Genomic DNA, 27,643 nt, shown 5'->3' with positions numbered 1-27,643 from the left:
ACCCAAACCTAGTGAAAGTATTCGGCTGGTAATAAGATACATCATCATTCTCTAGGCTCCAGATTTGAAGTCGCATTTCAAGGAATACTGTCTCTCAGTTGGGATGATGACTTTCTTGATTTAGACTTCTACTTGTTGTCAACAGAGAGCAAAACCAATGTGACCTGCCTGCCAATGTTCAGTGAAGTTTCCTCATCTGGAATGTGCTTTCTCCCCATGAGAAGTAAAGGAAGGGAAACATTTTGGGGGTTGACATCCCACCCAACTCTCGTCCAAAACGTTGCGTGTGCCTCTACCCTTTCATATTAGATTGAATTTTCAAAATTCATCAGTCCCCACTAGACTGCAGGCAGGTGAAGGTCAGGGCTTGTGCCTTGCTGTGTATCCCTAGGTTTGAGATCTAATTTAACAAACGCTTTGTGAATGAGAGGAAGAATCCCTGGATCTGCTGTTCTGCTGGTGTAAGGGAGCCACCAGGCAGTGTGGTGTAGTTTCAACGTCTACTGCTCAGGAGCTTGGGACCATTTTCCTTTAAAGCCATCTCGGTACTCGAGCGTTAGGCACAGTGCCTGGCGCGCAGTAGAGAACTAAGGGCAGAGAAAAGGGGAAGGAAATTTGTTTGAAAATCCCAAACCCCAGCATTTACGACGGGAAGCAGGCAAACTGGACAGCCTTCAGGCGTAGCAGACGGCGAAAAATATTCAGGACAGAATCTCAATTCCTCCTGGGCAGCAGAGGCAACTCTTGGGGCCAAATCCCGTACTTTGAATTTTGGGGGCTTTGCGTGGACCCATGCTTCTCTAGTAGGGGAATGTCATGAAGACTGAAATCTTGAGTCTGCGGGATTTAGGGGATTCAAAACTCACTCCCTGCAGGTACAGCAACCCTGGTCGCCTAGCAACTATGGGTCGATCGCTCGGCGCTCGATTCTAGCCAGCCGGATGGAGACGCAGAGCTCGCGGCCGAGCCTCTCGCGGCCAGCGCATCTGCCGTGCGCAGGCGCGGAGAGGCCTGGGCTGGGAGAGGGGCGAGGCGGTGCGCGGGCGCCGCTAGCGGGCCGCGGCGGGGAGGGCGCACGCACGGGGGGCGGAGCGGCGGCTGCCGAGAGTGGCTGAGGAGCCGGAAACGCGCCACGGAGGGTGCGGCCCTGAGGAAGCAGCGGGCCGGGAAGGGCCGGGCCGGGCGGGAAACGTTAGGGCAACGGCCTCCGGGGTGAGGGGGCCGAGGGGACGGGCAGGGCCCCGAGGCGAACTCTGCCCGGATGAGGAACAAAGCAGTGGGGCAGGCGCGCGCGCCCCCAGCGCAGCTGTCAGGTGGGCTGCGCGCGGGCCCGGCCGGAGCGGGGCGGGGAGAGGCGGCCCGGCCTACGGGCCCCCGGCCGGCGGGGTAATCCGCAGCCCTTGGGAGGCGGTGTCGGCAGCGCCTGGGGCTCTCAGGTGGCTAGAAGATGGGGGCTGCGACCTCATTGTGGTTTTGGTGACCGCTCTTGTCCCACTCCCCCAGGTTGGGCAGCCCCCCTCTCGAAGCTTCTGGACGGAAGGCCCCGGGTGTTCCCCGACATGCCCCAACCCGTGACGGGGTGCACGGCCACCGGCCGTCGGGAGAAGTTGGGCGGCCCCGGGCGACCCCGGGGACGAGTGGCCGCGTCGGTGCAGCGGTTGTGAGCAAGATGCGGTAGCACGTGACCCTGGAACGCAAGCCCTGATGCCTATTCCCCACCACTCGAGCGCTCGTTTCTCTGACATTTGGCCCCAAGCCGATGCATCACAGGTAAGTGGGAGGTGGGCTTCAGCACTGGTGACATCTTTGGAAACTATCTGGCAAGTGAGTGTCCAGGGTCAGTGCCGTTTTTGGTGCCATTAAGAAGGTTACAGGTGTGATTTGCAAAGGGAACAAGAAATCCAGAAACAAGTGTTGGATGGAATGTCATCTCGTGCATCCTAATTTACTCCACATGTGAAAAGTTGTTCCCAATAGCCACACGCTTATTGGCTTGTTGACACCTTTTTCCTGTGTCTTTCAGTTATTTGAGCGTTTTATTTTTCTGGATTCCAATGTGTATTGTTATCTCATTATGCTTCACCTTGAGATTTGCTGGTATGGCAGGGACGATAGAGTGAGGGAATTAAGTTCTTAATTCTGCAAGCTTCGTGCTGATGTTTAAAGTACTTTTAAGTACAGAAGCAGGCCAAAGAAATTGTTGTATTTGGCTGTTTTTTCAAGACCCTTTCAAAGGCCGTATGTTTAGAATGAGGAAGATAAGGCACAAATTCATTGAAATTATTGAAGCCACACTGCATTTTGCAAAGTGGCTGCATTTCAGTTAGTTTCTTATATTTTATGCGAAGAGGTGTAAAATCAGCACCTGGCAGATGGTTGCATAGGTCAATTAGAAACACACACATAAACTGCAGAACTGTGTAGGAAATTATTTTACCGTAAATGAGTAGGTAAGATAGAGCTTAGTATCTTGATTCTTGCCATCTTCCGGGATTGCTTCTTAGAATCTCATAGGAGAAAGAAAATGAGAATAGAATTGCATTTTAGAATGAGAAAGTCTTATGAGGATCATATTGTACATTCCCTTCATCTGCCTTCTCTCTGCGGGATACTCATTACCTTTGGTTTATGGCTGCTGAGGTCATCACGTTTTAGTGACTCACAGCAAAGCAGAAATCTGCTGAGCCTCTCGCATTAAACTCTGGTTTGAGAAGGCCTAGGACTCAACCTAGAAACACCATGCTGATTTTTATCTTGAGATTAAATAAATATTCAGGAATTTTCAGAATGAGAGTTGAAGGTGCAGACCTGTAGTTGTACTTTTAAAAAATATTGTAACCAATTTGTTAAGTAGGTTGTTAAGGCTGTAGTGATTGTAGTGTTTTAATTATGGTTGTAGCTATAAAGAGTTACGGGAAAAGTCTGTTTTAAATCAGCTGAAGCCCAGTAGCTTTCAAAATTAAGGAGATGTGTTTTCTTCAGGCTACGGGGATTGTTTGCTTTTTGTTTTTTTGTTTTTAAGACACGGTCTCTCACTCTGTCACCCCTGCTGGAGTGTACAGGTGCAAGCAGAGCTCACTGCAGCCCCGACCTCCCCACTTCAGTCTCCCCTGTAGCTGGAACCACAAGCACGAACCACCATGCCTGGCTAAGTTAAAAAAAAAAAATGTTTAGTAGAGACAGGGGTCTCACTGTGTTGCCTAGGGAGGTCTCCAACTCCTGGGCTCAAGTGATCCTTCTGCCTTGGCCTCCCAAAGTGCTGGGATTACAGGTGTAAATCACCACACCTGGCCTGCTTTATAGTATAATAAAAACTATTATTAGCATGCTGTTCTTCATAAGGTGTACCTCATTTGCCAGGTGCTTCTAGCTGTCTTTCTCATAAGGATGATGAGTTAGCATTGCTCCATCCAATTAGAAAAAAAAAATTCAGAATGTCTGTTCCATACAAGGTACTAGGTTGGCCTTTTACATTTTATTGATGTCTTAGAGCTTAGTTTTATGGGATACATGGCCAGGGATAAGGGTGAAACTTATGGGTGTATCATAATGCAGGAAACAGGTCTATGTGGAACTTTAAATACACACCACAATATAAGTAGATAGGCCCTAATGTATTGCAACTGTGTAAAAGGCAATATAGTTCCTTTATTGTAATGTCTTTTTCTTACTATAGTTAAGAGTTTTGGTTTCTTAAATTAGATCTGAATTTAAATACCAACTCTCCTTACTGGTTATGTGATTCTCGGTTAAGTTTCTTAGCATCACTGAATTTTAAGTTTCTTCATCTTTAAAGTGGGATTAAGAATAATACCGACCTCCAGCCTGGGCAACATAGGGAGACCCCATCTCTTCAAAATTAGCCAGGCATGGTGGCACATGCCTGTGGTTCCAGCTACTTGGGGGGCTGAAGTGGGAGGATCTCATGAGCCTAGAAGGTAGAGACTGCAGTCAGCTGTGATCATGCCACTGCATTCCAGCTTGCAGCGACTGAGCAAGACCCTGTCTCAAAAACAAAAACAAAAGGATTAAGAGAGATAGTTACATGTAAATCACTAGCCCAATACATAGCACATGGTAAGGGAGCCATAAATTTTAGCTATTATTATTTTCAGGTTGATTGATAAAATGGTGTTGCCATTTTTCAGAATTAAAAACCTATTTAGATTTGATTTCACTGCTGAGGAATATGTAACCTCATTTGATTCCTCTTCTCTGCTTCTCTGCTTCAGCCTTCCCATACGCAGAGAATAATTCATTATTATGATGCCCAGTGTAAGGACTGGAGGTCATTAGAGAGCCCCTTTTGGATAACCTGTTGGCTAGCCTAGTGGTTCTATAATGTTTGTAATATGGCAGTCTCTGAATTCTGATAAAAGAACTAATACTTTTTGATAACAGCCTTCAGTGCTGTTTTATTCAAATCAGTATTACTCTTATTCGAAAGACATTTGTAATGGCAGTGCAAGATGGATTGCATAGAAAAGGTGATTCCTAGATTCTTCACCTTGCCAAAAATAGTCTGTAGTTAAAAAAAGTTTGGTGCAATGAAAAACTTTTTGGTAGTGTTTTGCAGTTTGATCTGTGTTCTTTCACTTAATAGCTATGTGATTTGGGGCATATGACATGGCCTCTTTGAGCCGTAATTCCCTCATCTATCTTACGGTGCAGAATTGGTGTGAGGATTTGAAGTCATTTTAAATGAAGTGGTAGCAAAGCTTGCATAGTGACTCTCAATATATGGAGGACATTAATATTAGGACATTAAAAACTGATACAGAATCTTAGTAAACTGTTGCTGAATGGGGAAAATATGGCGCTTTTCACATCATTGATAATTTGGATCTTTAACTCCTATTAGAAATGATTAGTAAAATTTATTTGAGTAAGTTAAAATGCACTGCCTAAAAAACTACTGGTTTGAAATAATAAGCCATTTGGAGAAAAATAAATACTGTAAAAGATGAAGCTTGAGTGATGTAAAAAAAACAAACTGTCATTGCCATTGTGCTCTGAGGACTGCAAACCTTGCTTTAGATGGTGTGCCTAGAGTTTCGAGCAAGGCAGAATTCAAATCCTATTTCTGCTATGTGACATTGAATTGAGTTTTTTAATGTCTCAATCTCAGTTTTCTTATCAGTAGAAAGAATATGGCACTAGCTGTCTAAGAGAATTGTTGAGTGTAAAAGTGAATCGTTGGCCAAGTCCCATTTCCCCATCCCCACTGTTTCAGTTTCTTCAGTATCTTAATACAGAGTCATCGGAGTAAATTTTTGCATAACTAGTTGTGTGTGTTCTTTTCTAGAATGAATGAAATGAACCTGAGCCCAGTGGGGATGGAGCAGCTGACTTCATCCTCTGTGAGCAATGCCTTGCCAGTCTCAGGAAGTCACCTGGGATTGGCTGCCTCACCCACTCACAGTGCCATCCCTGCCCCAGGTGAGTGGTAAGGGACACCTACTGCTTTCAACACTTAACTGTGTTATCAGTTCTAAATGGAGTCTAGAAGAGATCAGAGCCCCTTTAAGGGTAGAAGGGAGAAGGTAAGCAGGCCTGAAGGGTGGTTCAACATATGATAGGTAATGGAAAAGAAGGTTTTTGTAGAGGTAGAATATTAGAATTCTAGTGGATAGTAGTAGCAGTTTTTTTCTGATAGTCCTCTTCTAAGTTGGTAGCTTTTTGTCCAGAGCTGTAATTAACTTGGCGTTTTATTTAGGGTTGCCCATTCATCTGGTTCACACTTTAGTACTCTGTCTCTGGGTTAATAGAAGAGAATCAGTTAAAGTTACTCTAATAACTCTTCCCAGAGAGCATGGGGAATTGGGCTTTATATTCCACCGGGTTTGAAATTAAATGGCAATAACTGCAGGTGCACCAGGTCTAAAATTAGTGGAAAGAATTGTGGTACTTTTACATGGGGCTTTTACATGGAACACCTCATGAGCCTCCATACGCAGCAAAATAGTATAGGAAAAATTCATTCTTCCTATCACTGTACTTTTTTTTTTCTTTTTAAAATGGAATGTCGCTCTGTCATCCAGGCTGGAGTGCAGGGGCACGATTTCAGCTGACGGCAACCTTTGCCTCCCAGGTTCAAATGATTCTCCTGCGTCGGCCTCCGGAGTAGCTGGGATTATAGGCACGTGCCACTACACCTGGCTAATTTTCTTTCTTTCTTTTTTTTTTGTTTTTGAGATGGAGGTTCACTCTTATTGCCCAAGCTGGAGTGCAATGGTGCGATCTCGCCTCACTGCAACCTCCGCCTCCCAGGTTGAAGCAATTCTCCTGCCTCAGCATCCCGAGTAGCTGGGACTATAGGCACGCGCCACCATGCTTGACTAATTTTTTGTATTTTTAGTAGAAACAGGGTTTCACCATATTAGCCAGGCTGGTCTTAAACTCTTGACCTCAGGCGATCTGCCCTCCTTGGCCTCCCAGAGTGCTGGGATTACAGGCTTGAGCCACCGTGCCAGCCATCACTGTACTTTTAAAACCTTTTTTCTGCCTAGCTTCATTTTCTTATTCCATTGAAATGGAATATAAATGGAATAAATATTCTATTGATTATTACAATGATAAGCTGTCAGTTCTTTAGGATCAATGACATTGTAATGTATTGGACTTTCTTTGTCAAAGTAGGAGTTAGTGTAAATAAATATATATATTGTTTAAATAGTTCTCTAAAGAGAATTATTTGCTTAATTAATAAAATGCAGCAGTTAAATAAGATTCATCGAAACTAGGGTCTCTTCACATTTAAGTGTCCACAAAAGAAATTTTAAAAAATTATTAGTGGTTAGCCCATTTGATTGTTTTGTAGGCATTCCTTTTAGTGGGCACTCTTGTTAAGGAGGAAAACTTATTAAAAAATATTGCCGACCAGGCACAGTGGCTCATGCCTGTAATCCCAGCACTTCAAGAAGCCAAGACAGGAGGATCACTTGAGCCCAGGAGTTCAAGATCAGCCTGGGTAACATAAGGAGACCCCATCCCTGCAAAGAAAAAAATAAAAATTAGCCAGGCATGGTAGCACATGCCTGTAGTCCCAGCTATGTAGGAGCTCTGTAGGAGGCTGAGATGGGAGAGCCACTTGAGCCCGGAAAGCTGAGGCTGCGTGAGCCATGATCATGCTGCTGTGCTGCAGCCTGGGTAACATAGCAAAACCTTGTCTCAAAAAAAAAAAAAATATTGCCCCTGGCAAAAATATGCCAATCAGCACTGACCTAGTCGATGGGTGTTTATTATGATACTTAGGCATAGTAAAAGTCACTTCACTTTGGAAGTACATATAACTCAAAGTAGGTACAATCTCACATTTAAAGTTTTTTTAATCACTAAGTATAGCATATATACAAAAGGTTGTATGAAAATGTACATGTACAGTTTTACATCTAACTAAATTATGTTATTTGCCAAGTAGAAATGAAGTATTCTCACCATATAAAATAGTAGATATAATAAAGTTTAAAAAATACCAAAAAAATTTCATACTATCACTACCTAGGGACCACTCCTGTGAATATTCTATGTTTCCATTTTTTTCTCTATATAATTTGTTTTCTTGTGTTTAAACTGGGTTTTTAATTCTCAATTAAATATTTTTGCTGGGCATGGTGGCAGTCCCAGCACTCTCGGAGGCTGAGGAGGGCGGATCACTCGAGGCCAGGAGTTTGAGACCAGCCTGGCTAACATGGTGAAACCCTGTCTCTAGCAAAAATACAAAAATTAGCCGGGTGTGGTGGTGTGTGCCTGTAATCCCAGCTACTCAGGAGGTTGAGGTAGGAGAATCGCTTGAACCCTACCTCAAGGCGGAGATTGCAGTGAGCCGAGATCACACCACTGCACTCCAGCCTGGGCAACAAAGCAAGACTCCATCTCAAATCAATCGATAATTAATTAATTAAATATTTTGGTATTTAAGCACGATACAGATAATTGGAGTATTAACTTGTCAGTTTAGAACTAACTTAAAAACTATCTTTGGGACTACGACTACTTTGTTTAGGACTATTTGTGGATACTTGCACATCATCTATCTAAGGATGAAAAGGGGTACTAGGTGAGATTTTTGCCCATATGTAAAAACCTTTCTAAGAATTTAGCCAGTGGTTGTCGTGAGAATTTTTAATTACCTATTTTCTTTTAACTGAGAAAAAAAATTTTGTTTTGTAGGCCTCCCAGTGGCAATTCCAAACCTGGGTCCCTCCCTGAGCTCTCTGCCTTCTGCTCTGTCTCTAATGCTCCCAATGGGTATTGGAGATCGAGGGGTGATGTGTGGGTTACCTGAAAGAAACTACACCCTACCTCCACCACCTTACCCTCACCTGGAGAGCAGTTATTTCAGAACCATTCTACCTGGTAAGTGTTATAGTTATTTGGGATGTTAGAAAAAAAGAATGGCGCCAGCTTTTAAGCTTAGTTCCTGAAGATCTGAATAACACTTTTTTCTGTTTGTCACTATTAGATATTAATCTCTAGGCAGGAAAAATATGTTTGTTTATATTTATGTACTTTTCCTCTTAAAATGTGCGTATAACACATTATTAATACAGTTTGACTAAGCTGAATTTCTTAATTGCACATAATTTTTTTTCTTTTTCTTCCAGTATCTCTTTCATTCAGTCTTTATAATTCTGCAGCTATAATTCCAGTCAAGCAGTACAGAGAGAGTCTCTCTCTCTCTCTTTTTCTCTCTTTCTCTCTCTCTCTTTTTCTCTCTCTCTCTCTCTTTCTTTCTTTCAGAGACGGGGTCTCACTATGTTGCCCAGGCTGGACTGGAACTCCTGGGCTCAAGTGATCCTCTCACCTCAGACTCTTGAGTAGCTGGGACGACAGGCACATGCCTGCCTTGAGATCATACCATACTCTCTTTTTTATAAATAACTTTTTTTAAAAAAAGAGATGGGGTTTTGGCATGTTGGCCAGGCTGGTCTCGAACTCCTGCACTGAAGCCATACGCCCACTCCAGCATCCCAAAGTGCTGGGATTACAGGCATGAGCCACTGTGCCTGGCCCAAGACCATACTTTCTATACAATTGTTTATCTTTACTTTTTTCACTTTATTTTTTTCTCTGCTGTTACATGGGTATTTTCCTTTGCTGCTACGTGGTTTTCATAATTATCCTTTTTAATGATACATTACTTTCTACTCAATGGGTATTTGATGGTTTATTATCTTTATTGTTGGACTGTTTGGTTTTTCCAGCTTTTATTACCATTGTAACGCTCTTATGAATGTCTTTATATATAATATTTACAAAATGGATTTAGAGAAGATTACCATAAGTGGAATTTCTTGTACAAGAGGGTATTAACATTTTTGAGGTTCTTAATATATATACCTCACAAAGAAGTTTTAGCAGTTTACATTCCCACTGGCAGTTTAGTAAGTGTCATTTCACCACATCCTCCCAAGCACAAGTGTTAATTTGTTTTGTTTTAATAAAACAGGTACAATTGTGACTTGTATTAAATAGTTTGTGTTATGATAGTTTAATTATATTATATTTAATTTTATTTTTCACGTAGAAGATCTGTTCTTAAATCATTTTACCTTTTAATAATTAGTAGAGCAAATTTTACACCTTAGGACTCAGGAATTGCAACCATATGTATATTAAAGGCAGTGTTTTTGTTAGTGATTCCCAGTTAGCTTCAAAGGAACATAGTTAACTTTTTAAGGATTTTTGAGTTTTACAGGAAAAACTCAATTATAGTATATGTATGTTGCTATTTATAAAATAATGTGTATCGATTAAAGAAGCAGGAGATTATTTGAACTTAGTAATATTTGTAAGGAAGTAGCTTCTAGTGCTTGGAATTCTTCAATAATGTACTAAAAGTCTCTGATATCTTATCTTTTCCTTTTCTCAGGCATTTTATCTTATTTAGCTGACAGACCACCTCCTCAGTACATCCACCCCAACTCTATAAATGTTGATGGTAATGCAGCATTATCTATCACCAATAACCCTTCAGCACTAGATCCGTATCAGTCCAATGGAAATGTTGGATTAGAACCAGGCATTGTTTCAATAGATTCTCGCTCTGTGAACACACATGGTGCCCAAAGTCTTCATCCCAGTGATGGCCATGAGGTGGCCTTGGACACAGCAATCACTATGGAGAATGTTTCTAGGGTTACCAGCCCAATTTCGACAGATGGAATGGCAGAGGAGCTTACAATGGACGGTGTTGCAGGCGACCATTCCCAAATCCCAAATGGCTCCAGAAGTCATGAACCTCTGTCTGTGGATTCTGTGAGCAACAACCTTGCAGCAGACGCTGTAGGACATGGTGGTGTGATACCCATGCATGGGAATGGCCTGGAGCTCCCTGTGGTCATGGAGACAGACCACATTGCAAGTCGGGTCAATGGCATGTCTGACAGTGCCCTCAGTGACTCCATCCACACTGTGGCCATGAGCACCAACTCTGTAAGCGTGGCACTCTCTACCTCACACAACCTTGCCTCCCTAGAATCTGTTTCCCTCCATGAAGTTGGCCTCAGCCTAGAACCTGTGGCTGTCTCCTCCATCACCCAGGAGGTTGCTATGGGGACAGGTCATGTAGATGTATCTTCAGACAGTCTTTCTTTTGTAACACCTTCACTGCAAATGGAAGACTCCAATTCAAACAAGGAAAACATGGCAACCTTGTTTACAATTTGTGAGTGTGCTTAGCCTTTCTTTTTTGGAAATATTCGTTAAAAGGGCCACCATCCCTAACAGGTTAAGTCACGAAAGTTTGGCATTAAGGGAGTATAGAAAGTAACTAGACCTTGCAACTTTTCTTTGCCTTGGTATTGTCCTTTATATTAATGTGGTGCCTTTTCTTCAAGTAAGCCAAATGATATACATACATTTAGTTGGTTCTTACAGCATCCTCCTGAAGAAATGAAACGTGAAGTAGTCATTTTTGTATTTTGCAGATAAGCTTAGCACGTGCGGTAGTGTGTGCCTGTAGTCCCAGCTATTCTGGAGGCAGGGGCAGGAGGGTTGCTTGAGCCCAGGAGTTTCAGGCTATAGTGTGCTCCGATCACACCTGTGAATAGTCCTAGCTATTCTGGAGGCTGAGGCAGAAGGGTTGCTTGAGCCCAGGAGTTTCAGGCTATAGTGGGCTATGATCACACCTGTGAATAGTACTGCACTCCATCCTGGGCAACAAAGTGAGACCCTGTCTCTGAAAAACAATCATAATGATAATACAATATTTTTTTAAAAAGGTCAGTTTAGCCCAGTAATAGTTAAGGTATTTTCCCAAGATTTCACAAATAGAGAGTTATAGGGGTAAATTCTAGTAAAGTTGTTTGTGACATGCCTTGTGAAAATTATTAGGTCACTTTTATAACCCTATGGAAAAATGTAGGTGAATGTAAATGCATTTTTTTCTTTGCTCAGGGTGCATATAAATTATTCTTGGGCATGTAAAAGTTTTTCTTACTGGGCAACAACAACAAAAAGCAATATAAAAACAGTTGATTTACTGGTGTCACTACGTTTCATTCATGCAGGAAACATGTTGAGTGCTTATTTTATTTTATTGATAGGGTTTCTCTGTCGCCCAGGCTAGGGTGCAGTGGTGTGATCACGTCTCACTGCAGCCTCAACCTCCTGGGCTCAAGGCATCCTCCCACTTTAGCCTCCCGAGTAACTGGGACCGCAAGTGTGTACCACCACACCTGGCTACTTTTTAAATTTTTTGTAGAGATGGGGGTCTCACTGTGTTGCCTTGGCTGGTCTTGAACTTCACTCAAGCATTCCTCCTGCCTCAGCTTCCCAGAGTGCTAGGATTACAGGTGTGAGCCATCTTGCCGGGATCTTTGGTGCTTACTATGTGGCAGCCTCTGCTAGATGCTAGGGATAGAACGATCTACCAAGAGACGGTGTGTGTACATACCTTTAAGGAGCTTACAGTCTGGTAGGAAGCATAGGAGACTGTTACAATACAGTATAATAATAAGTGTGAAGATGGAATTAAGTGCAAGGTACTAAAGTAGCCTAAAGGGGAGCAACTAGCCAGGCCATGGAAGGGTCAGGGAAGACTTAACCAAGGGAAGTAACATACATGTTAGCACAGACCTTAAGGACAAGAAAGGTGTGGGCAGTTGAGAGTCAGGAAGACGGGAGTTGGCACCTGTAAGTGCCTAGAACCAAAAGAATCATGAGTGTTTCAGAATTGCTGAAGCATACAATGAGGGTGAGGAGAGGGGTCATGTGGTGAGAGAGAAGTAGGAGCCAGAACACAAAGGCTCTTTTAAGACCAGGTCAAGAGTTTTAGGGAGTAAGGGTTGGGGTAAGGCTTTTGCTGCAATGTGAGAATAAATTTGTTGAGAGGCAAGGAGGTGTGGAAGATACTGTAATTTATGGGAAGGGTGATGATTCTCCAATCTAGAGTAGAAGTAATTAGGATGCAGAAGAGTAGAGGACATTTTCAGAGAGCCCATTTGAGGTTATTGATTGGATAAAGTTGGAGGAGGGAAGGATTAAGGAGAAAACCCTGGTTTTTGGCTTCGGAAGCTGGCACAGTGGGAGCATAGCACAGTCAGAGCGTAGGCACTGGGGTCAGAGCCAGCTGTACCACTGTGGCCATATTTTGGCTCTGCATAACAGCATTTCAACTCAGTTTCCTCTTACAGTTCAGAATTGGAATCTTTTGGACTTTACGGCATCATACCTAAATGTATTATCTACTTAGTGTAAGGGATAATGTACTTGATTGTTGAAGTAATGTGGTGCTATTTTTTCTTTTATTATTACTTTTAACTTTTTTTTAAACAGATGGGATTTCACTGTGTTACCCCAAACTGGTCTTGAACTCTTGGGCTCAAGTGATCCTCCTGCCTCAGCCTCCCAAACTCCTGGGTTTACTGGCGTGAACCACCATACCCAGCCAATTTTTTGATCAATGTTTCTCTTATGCACTGAATAGGAAACTTGTCCTGTTGGATCAAAAGAAAAAAATCAGATCTTATTGAAGTCTGAAGAGTGATGCAAGAGTGGATATATATATTAGTGTAAGGAAGTGAGTCTTTGATCAGCATATCTCTGTTAGAACCATGCTTCTTACTGGATACATTTTAGTAATTAGCATTTACATTAAAACCTGGGGCTGGGCACGGTGGCTTAAACCTGTAATCCCAGGATTTTGGGAGGCTGAGGCAGGTGGATCATCTGAGGTCAGGAGTTCCAGACGAGTCTGGGCAACATGAGGAAACCCCGTCTCTATTAAAAATAGAAAAATTAGCCAGGTGTGGTAGCACACGCCTGTAGTCCCAGCTACATGGGAGGCTCAGACAGGAGAATCGCCTGAACCTGGGAGGCAGAGGTTGCAGTGAGCCAAGATCGGGCCATTGCACTCCAGCCTGGGTGACAGAGCAAGACTCCGTCTCAAAAAACAAAAACCAAAAAAAGCCTGGTGGTAATTTAGCCTCCTTGAACTAAACCCATTTGTATTGCTCGAATTTGCCATCTACAGGGTGCACTCTCTGTGACCGCGCCTATCCCTCAGACTGTCCCGAACATGGACCAGTGACTTTTGTTCCTGACACTCCAATAGAGAGCAGAGCAAGGCTTTCTCTCCCAAAGCAGCTTGTTCTCCGTCAGTCAATTGTGGGAGCAGAAGTTGGTAAGAACCTTGGAACTGTAAATCACTATTACATCTCTTCATCCTTTGTAGGGTACAGTTGTAAAAGTGGATGTGTATAATTTAGTAATTATTTGGACCAGAAGTCAATTTATGGCTTAAGGTTTATGCTTTTATGGAATATTAGTCTTGTCCACTGATGACAGCAATAAGTCAAGTCAAAAACTTTAGTGGGAAACCTCTCCTTTGTTAGAATCAGTATTGAGTAAAGCAAAAAGTCCTAGACTGAGTCTTTGAAGATTTTTATTCTCAGCTGTCCCATCCACTAATAATTATTCTAACAACCCATTTCTTAAAACTTAGTTTCTTTTATAGAAACATGGAAAATTCACTACTGATAACCTTGACACAAATTTAGATCAAATGTTTGTAAACTGTATAATGCTCCTTAGAAAAAAGGAATAAAGAATGTAGATTGCCAGACTTTACCAATATTTGAATTTAGCATGGCTTCTGAGTTACTGTGACATTTCTTTGGAAATATAAAATTAGGTTCATTATTCTTTTAGCTGCAGTTTGGGTGTGAGTCATTTGAAAGCATCAGACAGTTTAGGTGAAATACAGCAGTGCTTTAAGCACAAAAGATTTTAGTAGTTTGATTTGTTTCTATAGTAATTGCTTTATGTTTTTACAATAGAATAATGTTTTCTGTTATTTTGAATTAATTAATTTATTTTTAAGAGACTGGGTCTCACTCTGTTGCCCAGGCTGGAGTGCGTTGGCCCGACATCTGGAGTGCAGTAACTTGAGTGCAGCCTGGACCTCCTGGGCTCAAGCAATCTTCCTGCCTCAGCCTTCCAAGTAGCTGGGACTGCAGGCATGTGCAGCCATGCCCAGCTAATTAAAAAAAAAATTTTTTTTTTGTAGAGACAGCATCTCACTATGTTGCCGAGGCTGGTTTCGAACTCCTGGCCTCAAGCAGTCCTGCCTTGGCCTCCCAGAGTGTTGGCTCATTATACGTGTGAGCTACCATGCCCAAACTTTTTTATATTTAACTCCAAAATAATGTATTTGGAGAGACATGATAAGATTCCCTGTGGATAAAACTAGGTTCAGGAATTTCTGATACTGCTTCTTACTCAGCATTTATTGTGAGCCTTGTGTTATCTGTTCATTACATTTTATATATTTACAGGCTGGGACCCACAAGGCTTAGCCACTTCTGAGGAGTGCTAGCATATTGGTTTTTTTTTATTTTGAGATGGAGTCTCGCTTTGTTGCCCAGGCTAGAGTGCATTGGCCCCATCTCCACTCACTGCAACCTCTGCCTCCCGGGTTCAAGCAATTCTCCAGCCTCAGCCTCCCAAGTAGCTGGGACTACAGGCGTGCACCACCACGCCTAGCTAATTTTTGTATTTTTAGTAGAGACGGAGTTTCACCCTGTTGGCGAAGCTGATCTCGAACTCCTGACCTCAGGTGATCCACCCACCTCGGCCTCCCAAAGTGCTAGGATTACAGGCGTGAACCACCATGCCCAGCCTACATATTGGTTCCTAAGTTCACTGAAAATAAGATTCGTTGCATGGGTGAAGCACCTCTGTTTTCTATATCCTGCTATTTAAATCATTGATTGTGTAGTTGGTGTCCTTCCACTGATAGGTGTATGGACTGGAGAAACCATTCCTGTGCGGACTTGCTTTGGGCCTCTAATTGGCCAGCAGAGTCACTCCATGGAAGTAGCAGAATGGACAGACAAGGCAGTTAACCATATCTGGAAGGTCAGTCCTGATGAAACTTTTCTGTGGCTTCTGGCTGTTTTTCTTAGTAAGAGGTAGTTACAAAGTTATGATAAAGTCAAAATCAGCCAGAACTGATACAGTGCCATTCACTGGTCATCATTTATTTAATGTACTTTTTTTTTTTTTTTTTTTTGAGACAGAGTCTTGCTCGTCGCCCAGGCTGGAGTACAATGGTGCAATCTGGGCTCACTGCAAGCTCTGCATCCTGGGCTCGCGCCATTCTCCTGCCACAGCCTCCTGAGTAGCTGGGACTACAGGCACCTGCCACCACGCCCAGCTAATTTTTTGTATTTTTAGTAGAGATAGGGTTTCACCGTGTTAGCCAGGTTGGTCTCGATCTCCTGACCTTGTGATCTGCCCACCTCGGCCTCCCAAAGTGCATTCATCATTCTTGGTAGCCAAGTTATAATATACAGCAAAACACCCGCTACTGGAAAGAGGACAAACTGTTTTTGTCTCCATTTTGTGAGTTAATCCAATTATTTTAACCGTTTAATGCATTTGAATTACTTGTGGCAGCTGGGACCATGGACTTTGTTTATATGATAAAAGTCTCATTTTATAAGTAACTAAAACATTCCTCAAATATTTACCTTGGGAAATAATTCTGGAATAAGAAGCTAAGATTATTTTTCTAGTTTTCTTTTTTTTTTTTTCTTGAGACAGAGTCTTGCTCTGTTGCCCAGGCTGGAATGCAATGGTGCCGTCTTAGCTCACTGCCACCTCTGCCTCCTGGGCTTAAGCGACTCTCCCGCCTCAGCCTCCCAAGTAGCTGAGTTTACAGGCACCTGCCATCATGCCCAGCTAAATTTTGTATTTTTGTAGAGATGGGGTTTCCCCATGTTGGCCAGACTGGTCTTGAACTCCTTACCTCAAGTGATCCGCCCTCCTCAACCTCCCAAAGTGCTGGGATTACAGGCGTGAGCCAGTGCACCTGGCCTATTTTTCTAGTTTTCTAGTGAAAGGGGTTAAAAATGCAAGATTTTCACATGGATATCTATTGGGAATGATGCTTGCAAATTTGAAGTAAGGGGAAAATGGGTCTTGTGATCATTGGAAAGGTAAGGTACCACTGTCATTGGGAACTTTAAATTTGGCATACTAGGCCCATGTGGGAAAATCATGAGAAGGGATGATCCTCTGCCCTTAATGGACATTCTGTCATTCAGTGCCTACTGTGTGATAGGTGATGAAGACAGGTGGACAGGTAGACTGGTTTTTTTTGTCTTTTCCAGGCAAAGTTTGAATAATCAAAAACAAAGTCAGTCTCTTCACTGAGCACCAACTGTAGGTCTCTGATGGTCTTTATTGTATTGCTGGAAATAGGGAGAATGTTGAAATGATAGAATGTTGGAGAAGGTAGGAATATATTTTGACACCAGGAAAGCTGGGACCTACTGCAAATGAGTAAATGAGATGATTGCTGGTACTTTATTGCATGTCAGTGCGTTTGACATGTGTGCTTGCTTTCTGTTGGCAGATATACCACAATGGTGTCCTAGAATTCTGCATCATTACAACTGATGAAAATGAATGTAATTGGATGATGTTTGTGCGCAAAGCCAGGTATGAGTAGTCTTGGATGAGAAAAATAGTTACAATTTAGATGTTTTTCAGTAGGAAACTTTGCATAACAGAGAAAAGAGTTAAGAATCCAAATTACACCAACACCTGGACATACTTAAAGCCCAAGGCAGCCTGGCATGGTGGCTCACACCTTTAATCCCAGCACTTGGGTTGGCTGAGGCGGGAGAATTGCTTTGGGCCAGGAGTTCGAGACCAGTCTGGGCAACATAGCAAGACCCTCATCTCTAAAACAATTTTTTTCAAATTAGCTGGGTGTTGTGGTATACACGTGTAGTCCCAGCTATTGGGAGGATCACTTGAGCTGAAGAGTTTGAGCTGTGATCATACTATGGTGGTGCTGTTGCATTCCAGTCTGGGTGACAAAGTGAGATCCTGTCTCAAAAAAAAAAAAAAACTTACTAAGGAACAATATAGTTACCACTGAATTTGCAAGTGGGTGCCTTTTCTTTATATTGGCTGTTAGTCCACCCCTGAGTTACCAGAGTTAATCCTTGTTTAACTAGCTATCTCCATGTCTTTGTCATAATGTTTTTTAAAGATTTCATTTTATTTACTTTGTTTGCTTCCAATAAGAGACTCTAGTATTTTTGACTACAAAAGGTCATCAGCTAATATGCTGAAGTAAGAATTCCGTTTCTCTACAACTGCCTCCTCATAGATAGGATGGGAAATTACAGAAACATTCCAGAGGAAATAGTTCTGCCTGAGCTTTCATATAGGATTTTGCAATGGGGGGAATGTTGTGCTTAGTATGCATTTCACAATTAATGTGCTTCATCTATTAAATGTGATAACTTAGGAACCGGGAAGAGCAGAATTTGGTGGCTTATCCTCATGATGGAAAAATCTTTTTCTGCACCTCACAAGATATCCCTCCTGAAAATGAACTTCTTTTTTATTATAGCCGAGATTATGCTCAGCAGATTGGTAAGTTAATATATGTTTATCATGAATCTAGCATAGTAAAAATACCAAAGACCAGGATTAAAGTTTTGGTAATGATATACATGTTAGCTGAAGCAAATCATATACCTTTGTTTGTATAAAAGCAAACTATTACTTCTGTATTTGAGGTGTTAAAATCTGTGAGGTTCTTCACAAGCCGAATGTTATTGACCAAGCAGTAATTCATATGACATGGTCTTTCATGGTAGAACTTTGGTTTGGGGCATTGAAGTTCCTAAGGCTACTTTTTGAGCTAGCACCATTGAGATGTAAACTCACGAAGGACAGCAAAGCCCCTCGGTTTGATTTAACCTGCATAGGCTTTCTCTTTGCTGTGCTGTTTCATGATGACAAGTGGTGTTTAAGAGTTTGTGTATGCTACAAAATCTAAATATTTTGCTTATAAAAGAGACCTTATAATCCAGTATTTACCAAGTGCTTTCTTGGTGCCTGGTACACTATTTTGTGTATGTGTATGTGTATTTAGAGATAAAGTCTCACTCTGCCAGGCTGGAGTGTAGTGGTGCAATCATAGCGAACTATAACCTTGAACTCCTGGGCTCAAGCAATCTTCCTGCTTCAGCCTCCTGATTAACTAGGACTATGGGTGTGCACCACCATGCCCAGCCAATGATTTTTAAGTTTTTTTTTATGGAGATGGGGTCTTGCTGTGTTGCCCAGGCTGGTCTTAAACTCCTGGCCTCAAGTGATCCTCCCACTTTTGGCTCTCAAAGCACTAAGATTATAGGCATGAGCCACTGTGCCTGGCCCTAAGTACATTATTTTAGATGCTGGGGATAGAGCACTGAATAAGACATTTGAGTTTTATAGGAAGTGGACAAATTGGAAATTTGGGGAGAAAGGAGAACTGCAAGCGATCATTGTTAATATCAAGAACAAGTTTTAAGATTCAAGTATCAGGAGATAATGAGTAATTTTTTATTTTAAAAGGTGTTCCTGAACACCCAGATGTGCACCTCTGTAACTGTGGCAAGGAGTGCAATTCTTACACAGAGTTCAAAGCCCATCTGACCAGCCACATCCACAACCATCTTCCTACCCAGGGCCATAGTGGCAGCCATGGGCCAAGTCACAGCAAAGAAAGGAAGTGGAAGTGCTCAATGTGCCCCCAAGCTTTTATCTCTCCTTCCAAACTTCATGTCCACTTTATGGGTCACATGGGTATGAAGCCCCACAAGTGTGATTTCTGTAGCAAGGCTTTTAGTGATCCCAGCAATCTGCGGACCCACCTCAAGATACATACAGGTAAGTTGTGTTGGCCCATCAGAATGGAATTTTTGCAACAATTAGAAAATGTGATAGTAAAGGCTTTGTAGAGGGACAGTAGGCGGAGTTGAGATTTGATGTCAGAGAAAGAATTCAGTGTGGAAACCTTTGTGGTTTAACTGAGATTCCTTGGAGGCTGTCACTTCCAGTTATTAGGATGTTCTGCTTTCCAGGTCTCCCCACCATAGTTGGAAGGTGCCTGGGAAAATGCACTTAATAATCAGGAAGTCGATCAATGTGTTTGGACTTAAATAGAAGCTTCTGAGTCTGAGCCTCTCATTAGAGCTCCCCTCAGTCACCAGCCAGGGCTAGTTTCTCTCCTTTAATATTATTGCTCAATAAATATTGCCACAATTTATGTTTTGAGCTTCCATTTTCTAAATTCCATTCAAACCAACACCTTTCTTTTAGTACTTTTTAAGAAAAAAGTTTTTTTTTGAGATAGGGCCTCACTCTGTTGCCCAGGCTGGAGTACAGTGACACCCTCTTGGTTCACTATAACTTCTGTCTCCAGGGCTCAGGTGATCCTCCCACTTCAGCCTCCTGAGTAGCATGGACTGCAGATGTGCGCCAGCACACCTGACTAATTTTTGTATTTTTAATATAGATGGGGTTTTGCCATGTTGCCACGGCTGGTCTTGAACTCCTGGGCTCAAGCAATCTGCCTACCTCAGCCTCCCAAAATGCTGGGATTATAGGTCTGAGCCACTGTGCCTGGCCACTAACTTTTTTTAATACATACTACAAAATAACTGATGGTTTTAGCTTTCTTGTTTGGGTCATCTTTTCTCCAAATCTTCAAATTTTCTTCCTCATCCTTTTGCAACAGAGATCTTATGGCCCACAAAGCCTAAAATTCTATCTAGCCTTTAAGAGAAGTTTTGCTGACCCCTGACTTAGAGGAATCTTATTTTTGCACTCTTGAAAGGATTTTGTTTCATCCCTGGTTTATAAGGCAATATTACATGTTTTAAAAAGATAGAAAACTATGAAGTCTAGCTTGTAAAAATATGTTTCCCTATAGATAAGTCCTAGAATTCTTGAGGTGGTTTTTTTCTTTTTTTTTTTTTTTTCTTTTTTGTTTAATGTTTGTGTTAGGCAGGGCATTAGGATTATAACTCATTTTTTTCAAGTTTTATGTATCACCTGTACTTTTTTAACAATACATATTTAGATCAGAGGTCCTAAAGGAGATCAGATTAATTTACTAGCTTTAGTTGCAGAATATAAACTCAGGGACTCTGAGTGGTCCCGCATAGACAACCCTAGACAGTCAAGTGCTGCTTACCAGTCAGCTGTGTTTCGTTGCTGCGTCTGCTGCATGCCCATATGTGTGCCTGTTTGTCTTGGGGATGCCAGCAGTTGTTTTCTTCACGGTGTGATATTTTGGGCTGATTTGCAGGTCAGAAGAACTACAGGTGTACTTTGTGTGACAAGTCTTTCACCCAGAAGGCTCACCTGGAGTCCCACATGGTTATCCACACTGGGGAGAAGAATCTTAAGTGTGATTACTGTGACAAGTTGTTTATGCGGAGGCAGGACCTCAAGCAGCATGTGCTCATCCACACTCAGTAAGTTATCCTGCAGCCAAGACGTTGTTCCTCAGATGGGGAGCCTTTGTGTGGCTGCAGCCTGCCTGCTGATTGAAGGGCTGGGGAGTCCTGGCTCATCATCTGTTTCCTGCCTTGGTACCATGGTAGAAGCCTTCTGTGTTCCATGTAGCCAAGCCAAGGTTGGAACATTGTTTTTGGTGTTATCCTGGAAGATTTCAGTTGTTAGCTTCTTTTTCTTATTTTTCACATGTACTCTTTTTTCACACCTACAAAAACATAGAGGTAAAAAGGACTATTGACTACAAGTGGTTGCTTATAGTTGGACGATAGTGTGCATGTAAGAGAGTGATGGAGTGAAAAGAGTAAGAGCCAGCAGCCACACCATGAAGAGCCTTTGGTCCTATTAAGAAAATTCTATTTCATTTTAGAAAATGGCGACACTGAAGGATCTGCCAGTCCCTGCCATTTCGGAACTATTCTGTGTGTGTGTGTGTGTGTGTGTGTGTGTGTGTGTGTGTGTGTCTGTCTGAATTGCAGTAAAAAAAAAAAATTATTTTAATGCCCAGTTCAATAGTGTTAGTTATATTCACATTGTTGTGCAAACACTATAGGATTTTAAGGAAAGGAGTGTCATGGTGACATACCCATTCTGTTAATACAAAGATTACTCAGGCAGCTGAACAGAGGATGATTGAGGATGGAGAAGCCTAAATATTGGAAGACCAATTAGGAATTTATTGCATGAATCCAAGTGTAATTAAATGTCTAGACTGCATTAGTCACAGTGGTCATAGAAAGAAGGGATGGATTTTGTTGTCCTTAGCTTTTAACAAGTGTTAGAAGAGGAAGAAAACATTCTCAGCTTATATTATGGAGATTCTCTTTAGAAATCTATCTTCACTGAAAACGTTATATTCTTAATGTAGAATTTGGATAGACACTTGGCTTTGATATCAGTTGTTCTGTCTGCTTTCTCATCACAATGCAGCCTGAGATGCTAAACAGCCAAGGAGCCTGGATCTACATTCATAACTCTCAGAAGGACATTCTAAAACAAAGACTTCTTTAGTTTCGTTGCTGGTGTGAAATTTTATAAAATGAGACAGAAATTATCAAATATTACATCAAATTGTGCAATATTGGAGCCAAAAGAGATCCCTGGATCATCTAGTCTAACAGCCCATCTAGGCACTCAGGTTGTGGTAATAAAATACCACAGATTTTGTGGCTCAAACAATGGGGGAGAGACACAGTGAGAGAAGGCAGTCATGAGCAGTCCTGGAAGAGGGCCTGTTGACTGGCACCCTCATCTCTGACTTCCAGCCTCCAGGACTGTGAGAAAATACATTTCTGTTGAGAGAATGAAAGAGAAAGAATATGAGAGCTCTGATCTCTTCTCGTAAGGACACTAATGCCACATCATGGAGGCCCCACCCTCATGACCTCATCTAACCCTAATTGCCTTCCAAAGGGTCCACTTCACACTGGGTGTTAGGGCCTCAACATGCGAATTTGGGGTGAGGGGGACAAATATTTGTCCAGAAGACTGCCCATTATAATTTCCTTGGAAAATGTGAAAAACAACATTTGGTGCTAGGACCCCACCCAGGAATTCTAATTTAATTGTTTAGAGTTAGAGCCCTGGCCTTGGTATTTTAAAAAGCCCCCCAAGTGATTCTCATGCCCAGCCAGGGTTAAGGACTACTGACTTCATCCATGTACAAGACTGATTTCCACAGTGTCTCTGGCAAGTGGATATATTGTTTCTTAAATATCATACAGTTATAATTTGAGGAAAAGTTTTGCTTGAATCAAGCTGATATCAGCCTCTATCCTTTCATTTTACATTTGCTTAACAAATGTAGATCTGGACTCTTTATCAGGATGAGAAAATATGGTAAGCCTCTTTTCCAAACTTCATGGGATAGAAAGGTTTTGGACAGTCAAAACTTAAAACTGGTATAAGTCATTCATATAAGAAGCACCGTTCCCTCAAACTGTTTTTGAATAAGGCTTTAGGCTTCCTATGGAGATCATTGGTAAAATTTTCAGATGCTTGTATTTTTACTTTGGTACATTTCAAAGTGGGTATAGTAGTAGCGGCGTCTTTTTATTTATTTACTTAAGAAGAAAACAGCTACAACCCTAATGCCAAATGCAGAAGAGGAGTTCTGCCCCAGTGTTCCCCTGAGAGTGGAAGGGTTGTGACAGAACCTGGCTTTGCTCATCCTGTGAGAAAGAGGAAGTGAGAGGAAGAGCAGTAATGTTTACTCCCCAGGTCATCTTGTCTCATGGCTTTAGATACCATCTTATGATTTATGTCTCCACCCTTGTACACCTCACCGTAACTCAGCAGCTCTGATGCTGGATGTTCACTAGGCAACTTAAATCTAATGTGTCCCAAACTCAACCCAACGTTACCCCACGAACTTGATTTCCTCCAGTACTGAGCAGCTCATTGAATGGCACCACCATTATTCACCTCACTGGTCAAGCCAAACACCTTGAAGTAATTCTCAACTCAGTTTTTCCTTCCTTCAATTATCACCTTGTCCAGACCACCAGCTTCTGTTCTATGGATGGCTTCAATAGCCTCCCAGTTGATCTCCCTGCTACTACTTATGTTTCTCCTCATCTACTCCACAACACAGATAAACACACATACACACAGTTTTCTGTCCACAGTGCCAGAGCAATCCATTTCAAATATAAGTCAGATTGTGCCTGTCTCCTCTCATAAGTCTCTGGTGGCTTTCCATCGTATTTGTGTTAAATTTTTACCATAGTCAGAAGGCCCTTTATGTTATGGTAATAGTACTTGGCTACCTCTCCCGTTCACCTTTATTACTTTTCATATTCTGCTTTGGCCACTCTGACCCTCCCCTTGTTACTCCTTGAGCATACTAAGCACATCCATTCTCAGGGCCTCTGCCTTAGAAACTTCTCCCTCCAGATACCTGCGTGTCTTCGTCCCTCCATTTGGGTTTCTGCTCAAATGTTATCTCCTCAGGAGGGCCTTCCTTGACTATCTTATCTAAAATAGGACCCCTTCACTTTTACCTGGCTTCATATGTTTTCATAGTCTTTATTGTTATCTGATATGTTACACATTTGTTTATGGTATAATCTGTCCACTAGAACGTAAGCTTCAGGAAGGCAGGGACTTAGCTTACCTACATCCTATAGCCCTAGCATCTAGAGCAGTGCCTGGCATATATTAGACACAGTAAATACGTGTTGAATAAACCTCTAAAAACCATAAGAGTAGAAGATTAAAAGTCAGACTTTTGATTGGGATTTTGTTGTGGCCTTGGGCAAATTCCTTAGTAGTTTTTATGCACATAATGTTCCCCATCTGCAGAATTGAGAGGCTAGATTAGATTGGTGGTTGTAAAACTGCTCTGGGGAATTCCAAGGATTCTTCAGTGCCATCTGTTGCTAGAACAGGATGGGAGAAATGCTAAGAAAGCCAGGCTTCAGAACGCCCGACTGCACCCTCTCAGTCCTTCCAGGATTTCATTAATCACTTGTTTTAACTGTTTCATGTTGGGCTTTCATAAAGACATGGGGTTCAGCTACTCAAAAAAAAAAAGTTAAAAAATTCCTGGTCTGTGTGATCTCTGAGGTTCTTTTCAGCCCTAAAGTCTTTAGGCCAGGGTTGCTCAAACCTTGACATTATTGACATTTTGACCCAGTTAATTTTTTGTTGTGCGGCTGCCCTGTGCATTGTAGAATGGTTAGCAGCATCCTTGGCCTTTTCCGACTAGGTGCTAATTGTACCGCCCCTCCCCAGTATAACAATCAGAAAGGCCTCCACACATTGCCAAATGCCACTATAGAGGCAGCTGCCCCTACTTGACAACCACTAGTCTAAGAAAAGGACAGAAAAATGGCAATTCCATAAAAGTGGCATTCAGGGAATACAAATAACAGCGTAATGAGAGACCATTATGTACTGGCTAATTGGCAGACATTTTCAAATTTGTGTCTTCAGTTGTTGAGAATATGGGACAACCAGAACCGTCAATGATGGAAGTGTATATTGAAACACTGCGTTGGAAAACCGTTTGTCATTATCTTGTAAAGTTGAAGATGTGCATAACCTTTGATTTAGCTATGTAGCTCTTGGGTATATACCCTAGAGAAACACATGTATTGCAGAGCACCGTACAAGTATAAAAATGTTCAAATGCCAGGTGCAGTGGCATGCACGTATAGAGCCAGATACTTGGGAAGCTGAAGTGGACAGATCACTTGAGCCCAGGAGTTCAAGGCTGTAGTGCACGATGATCACACCAGTGAATGGCCATTGCACTCCAGCCTGGGCAACATAGCGGGACCCTGTCTCTAAAAAATAATAATAATAATTTTTAAAAATTTAAAAACATTCATAGCACTCTTGCTTGTGATGATAAAAAACTGGAAACCACCAAAATATTCATTAGCTAGAGACAAATCCAGTACCATAGATAAGTTGTGGTATATTTGTAAATAGTATACAGCAGTGGAAGGGAACAAACAACTGATACAGCAACTTGAATGAATTTTATCAGCGTCATATTGAGAGAATGCAGCAAGACAAAAGAAATACATATAGAATTTACATAGAATTCGAGAATTTACATAGTATTCTAAAACAGGCAAAATCAGCCTACACTGTTTTTAAACTATACTTGTTTTATGAGACTTCCATATATCACCTATGCAAAAGCCTGATTTGGAAGGATAGAGCTGCTCTGACAAAAGGCCTGCGGTTATGAAGAATAAGTGTTGCCTCAGTTGTTATTTGTAACCCCAAATCAAATGTTTTTTCTTGTGTTCCTCTTAGAGAACGCCAGATCAAGTGTCCCAAGTGTGATAAGCTGTTCTTGAGAACAAATCACTTAAAGAAGCATCTCAATTCTCATGAAGGAAAACGGGATTATGTCTGTGAAAAATGTACAAAGGCTTATCTAACCAAATACCATCTCACCCGCCACCTGAAAACCTGCAAAGGGCCCACCTCCAGTTCATCAGCACCAGAAGAGGAAGAAGAGGATGACTCGGAGGAGGAAGATCTAGCAGACTCTGTGGGGACAGAAGACTGTAGGATTAACAGTTCTGTATATTCAGCGGATGAGTCTCTCTCTGCACATAAATAAAAGGAAAAGAAACAAGCTATTTTGGATGAAAATGCAAATGGAAAAACACACATAACCAGTTATCTACTATAATGGTTTTTATATAAAATGGTTCCTGATTTATTTTCAGCCAATAATCACAACAGACTGGGAATGAATAAAGCACTTACAGAAGAATATCCTAATGAAAATACTTTAAAACAGATGGGAAAATTGAGCATGTGTCCTATTTTAAGTGATGGAGTGGGAGGGAAGTGTCGACTTCTGAGGTCTGTTCTTTATTTACGTGATGATCTGGGAGATGCATTTATGCCTGAATCAAAGCTGCCTTTTGCTCAAACAAATCACATTTATTTCACATTCTTCCATTATTCCATTTTCCTGCTGGTCCTGTGACTTGGTAACATTCTAAACTTGGTCCTTGCCCCATAGCCATCCTGATTGCTGATTGTGTTTTATGCAAACTCCTGTGACTTACACTCACCACAGAATGGATTGGGATACAGCGGCATAAGTGTGCTAATTGGCAGCTAGTAAGTTTAAAGCAGCACCTGCCATAACTGCTCCTGGCTACTTGGGAGTTTAGGGTAGATCTTGCTTTCCAAAGTTTCAGCAGGTGCCTGGAGGGCAAATAAAAAAAGCAGCAGTCAGTCAGTCAGTCAGTAGTCAACGATGGAGAGAACAAGAGGAGAGATGCCTGGCCTCTGCCAAAGAAACTAGCTTTGATGGAAGCCTGCGTGAGTCACCTGGTTATTGTGACATGGAGATCTTTGTAGGTTTAGACATGGCTCTCTGTTTCCAGTAAGCTTCCAGCCATTCAGACAAAGGGGGCCTAAAGATATAGAGGGCCCAAATAATGCCTGCTGGATTGTCTCCCGACAAGTACATGTGGACTCAACTGAGGAAGGGAAAGAAGGGAATAATCTTTTATGTTTCATTTACCTTATGAAAAGTGTTAAAACTTTGACAACTCAAAATAACAAATTATTTAATGCATGTGCAAAGTTAGGTCTTCCCAGTTGTCTTGGTGCTGAGGAACCTCATCAGAGAAGCATGGAAGATGCCAAAGGATTTTTGGAAGGTAAAGAAGGCTGAATGGTCACCACGTGGGCCTGTTTTCAGGGTCCCAGCTTAGTTAAGTCACATGTGCCCCTGGTCATTGTGTCTCCCATGCATATCCAGTGTTTTTCAGAAGCAGACCCACCCTTAAGTTGACAGGGTTGATGGAACATGCTCTCCTGCTCAAGGCACAACCTCTGGGTTGGAGTAGAGGACTCTGGTGGGAAGGATTTGCTGCTAATGTATTTATGGAATGAATGTATTTCATTCAGATCTGTATTCCTCTAGGAAGGATTAAAATTAAACTTTTTTAAAATACAAGATTCCTCTAGTAGTCTCGTTTTATGGAGGAAGGAGATGAATGAGTCTTCTAGGGAAAGTGAAATACAATTTGAATCTTTCTGACGTTAGAAGGAGAGTGCATTTTTAGAGTATTATAGCTTTCGAGTTCATATTCTTATTGTTTCTGCTATTAGTACTTAGATAAACTGCTTCCTGGGCTTCCAGCCCTCTTCTGCCCTTTTCCTGCCTAAGGTATGCCTTTACTCTGTTACCTCCTTGTAGTAATGTGACAGGTCTGCAGTGGAGAGTTGGGGGATGTGTTGTGGATGGTTAGGGGTGGCTGCTGACACTGGGTCGTGACGCCTCCCTCAGGGCAGCTTTATACTCAGCCTTTTGCCGAAGGCATCCAGCTGGCAGGTTCCCCCA

At 42.0% G+C, this 27,643-nt stretch overlaps 1 protein-coding gene across 3 annotated transcripts; it reads left to right on the top strand.

Annotated features, from left to right (window-relative positions):
* The first annotated feature begins 999 nt into the window (after window positions 1–999).
* On the top strand, window positions 1,000–27,256 carry PRDM4 (PR/SET domain 4). 3 transcript variants are annotated; one of them, XM_023196318.2, is made up of 12 exons: window positions 1,000–1,139; window positions 1,504–1,770; window positions 5,306–5,439; window positions 8,173–8,358; window positions 9,875–10,669; window positions 13,478–13,627; window positions 15,224–15,363; window positions 16,865–16,950; window positions 17,771–17,898; window positions 18,868–19,182; window positions 20,606–20,774; window positions 25,585–25,897. In XM_023196318.2, exons 2-12 carry the CDS (start codon window positions 1,760–1,762, stop codon window positions 25,895–25,897), a joined length of 2,427 nt encoding a protein of 808 aa, XP_023052086.1. In that variant the 5' UTR covers window positions 1,000–1,139; window positions 1,504–1,759. The 3 variants fall into 3 exon arrangements, with proteins under 3 accessions (XP_023052086.1, XP_023052201.1, XP_023052132.1); XM_023196433.1 differs by having other exon boundaries at window positions 1,136–1,313; window positions 15,245–15,363; window positions 25,585–27,255; XM_023196364.1 differs by lacking the exon at window positions 1,000–1,139 and adding an exon at window positions 1,256–1,313 and having other exon boundaries at window positions 25,585–27,256.
* Window positions 27,257–27,643: the final 387 nt, after the last annotated feature.

This window comes from Piliocolobus tephrosceles, chromosome 10 (genome assembly GCF_002776525.5).
Source record: "Piliocolobus tephrosceles isolate RC106 chromosome 10, ASM277652v3, whole genome shotgun sequence".
In the NCBI taxonomy this organism is placed as follows: Eukaryota; Metazoa; Chordata; class Mammalia; order Primates; family Cercopithecidae; genus Piliocolobus; species Piliocolobus tephrosceles.
Note: the sequence above shows the minus strand (reverse complement) of the source record. Positions and strands in the feature narration are given on the sequence as shown.

Excerpts from the sequence above, each read along its gene's own strand:
- PRDM4 (XM_023196364.1), top strand. Across the intron at positions 17,899-18,867 it reads AGATTATGCTCAGCAGATTG|GTGTTCCTGAACACCCAGAT; the intron begins GTAAGTTAATAT and ends TTATTTTAAAAG. Across the intron at positions 20,775-25,584 it reads CATGTGCTCATCCACACTCA|AGAACGCCAGATCAAGTGTC; the intron begins GTAAGTTATCCT and ends TGTTCCTCTTAG.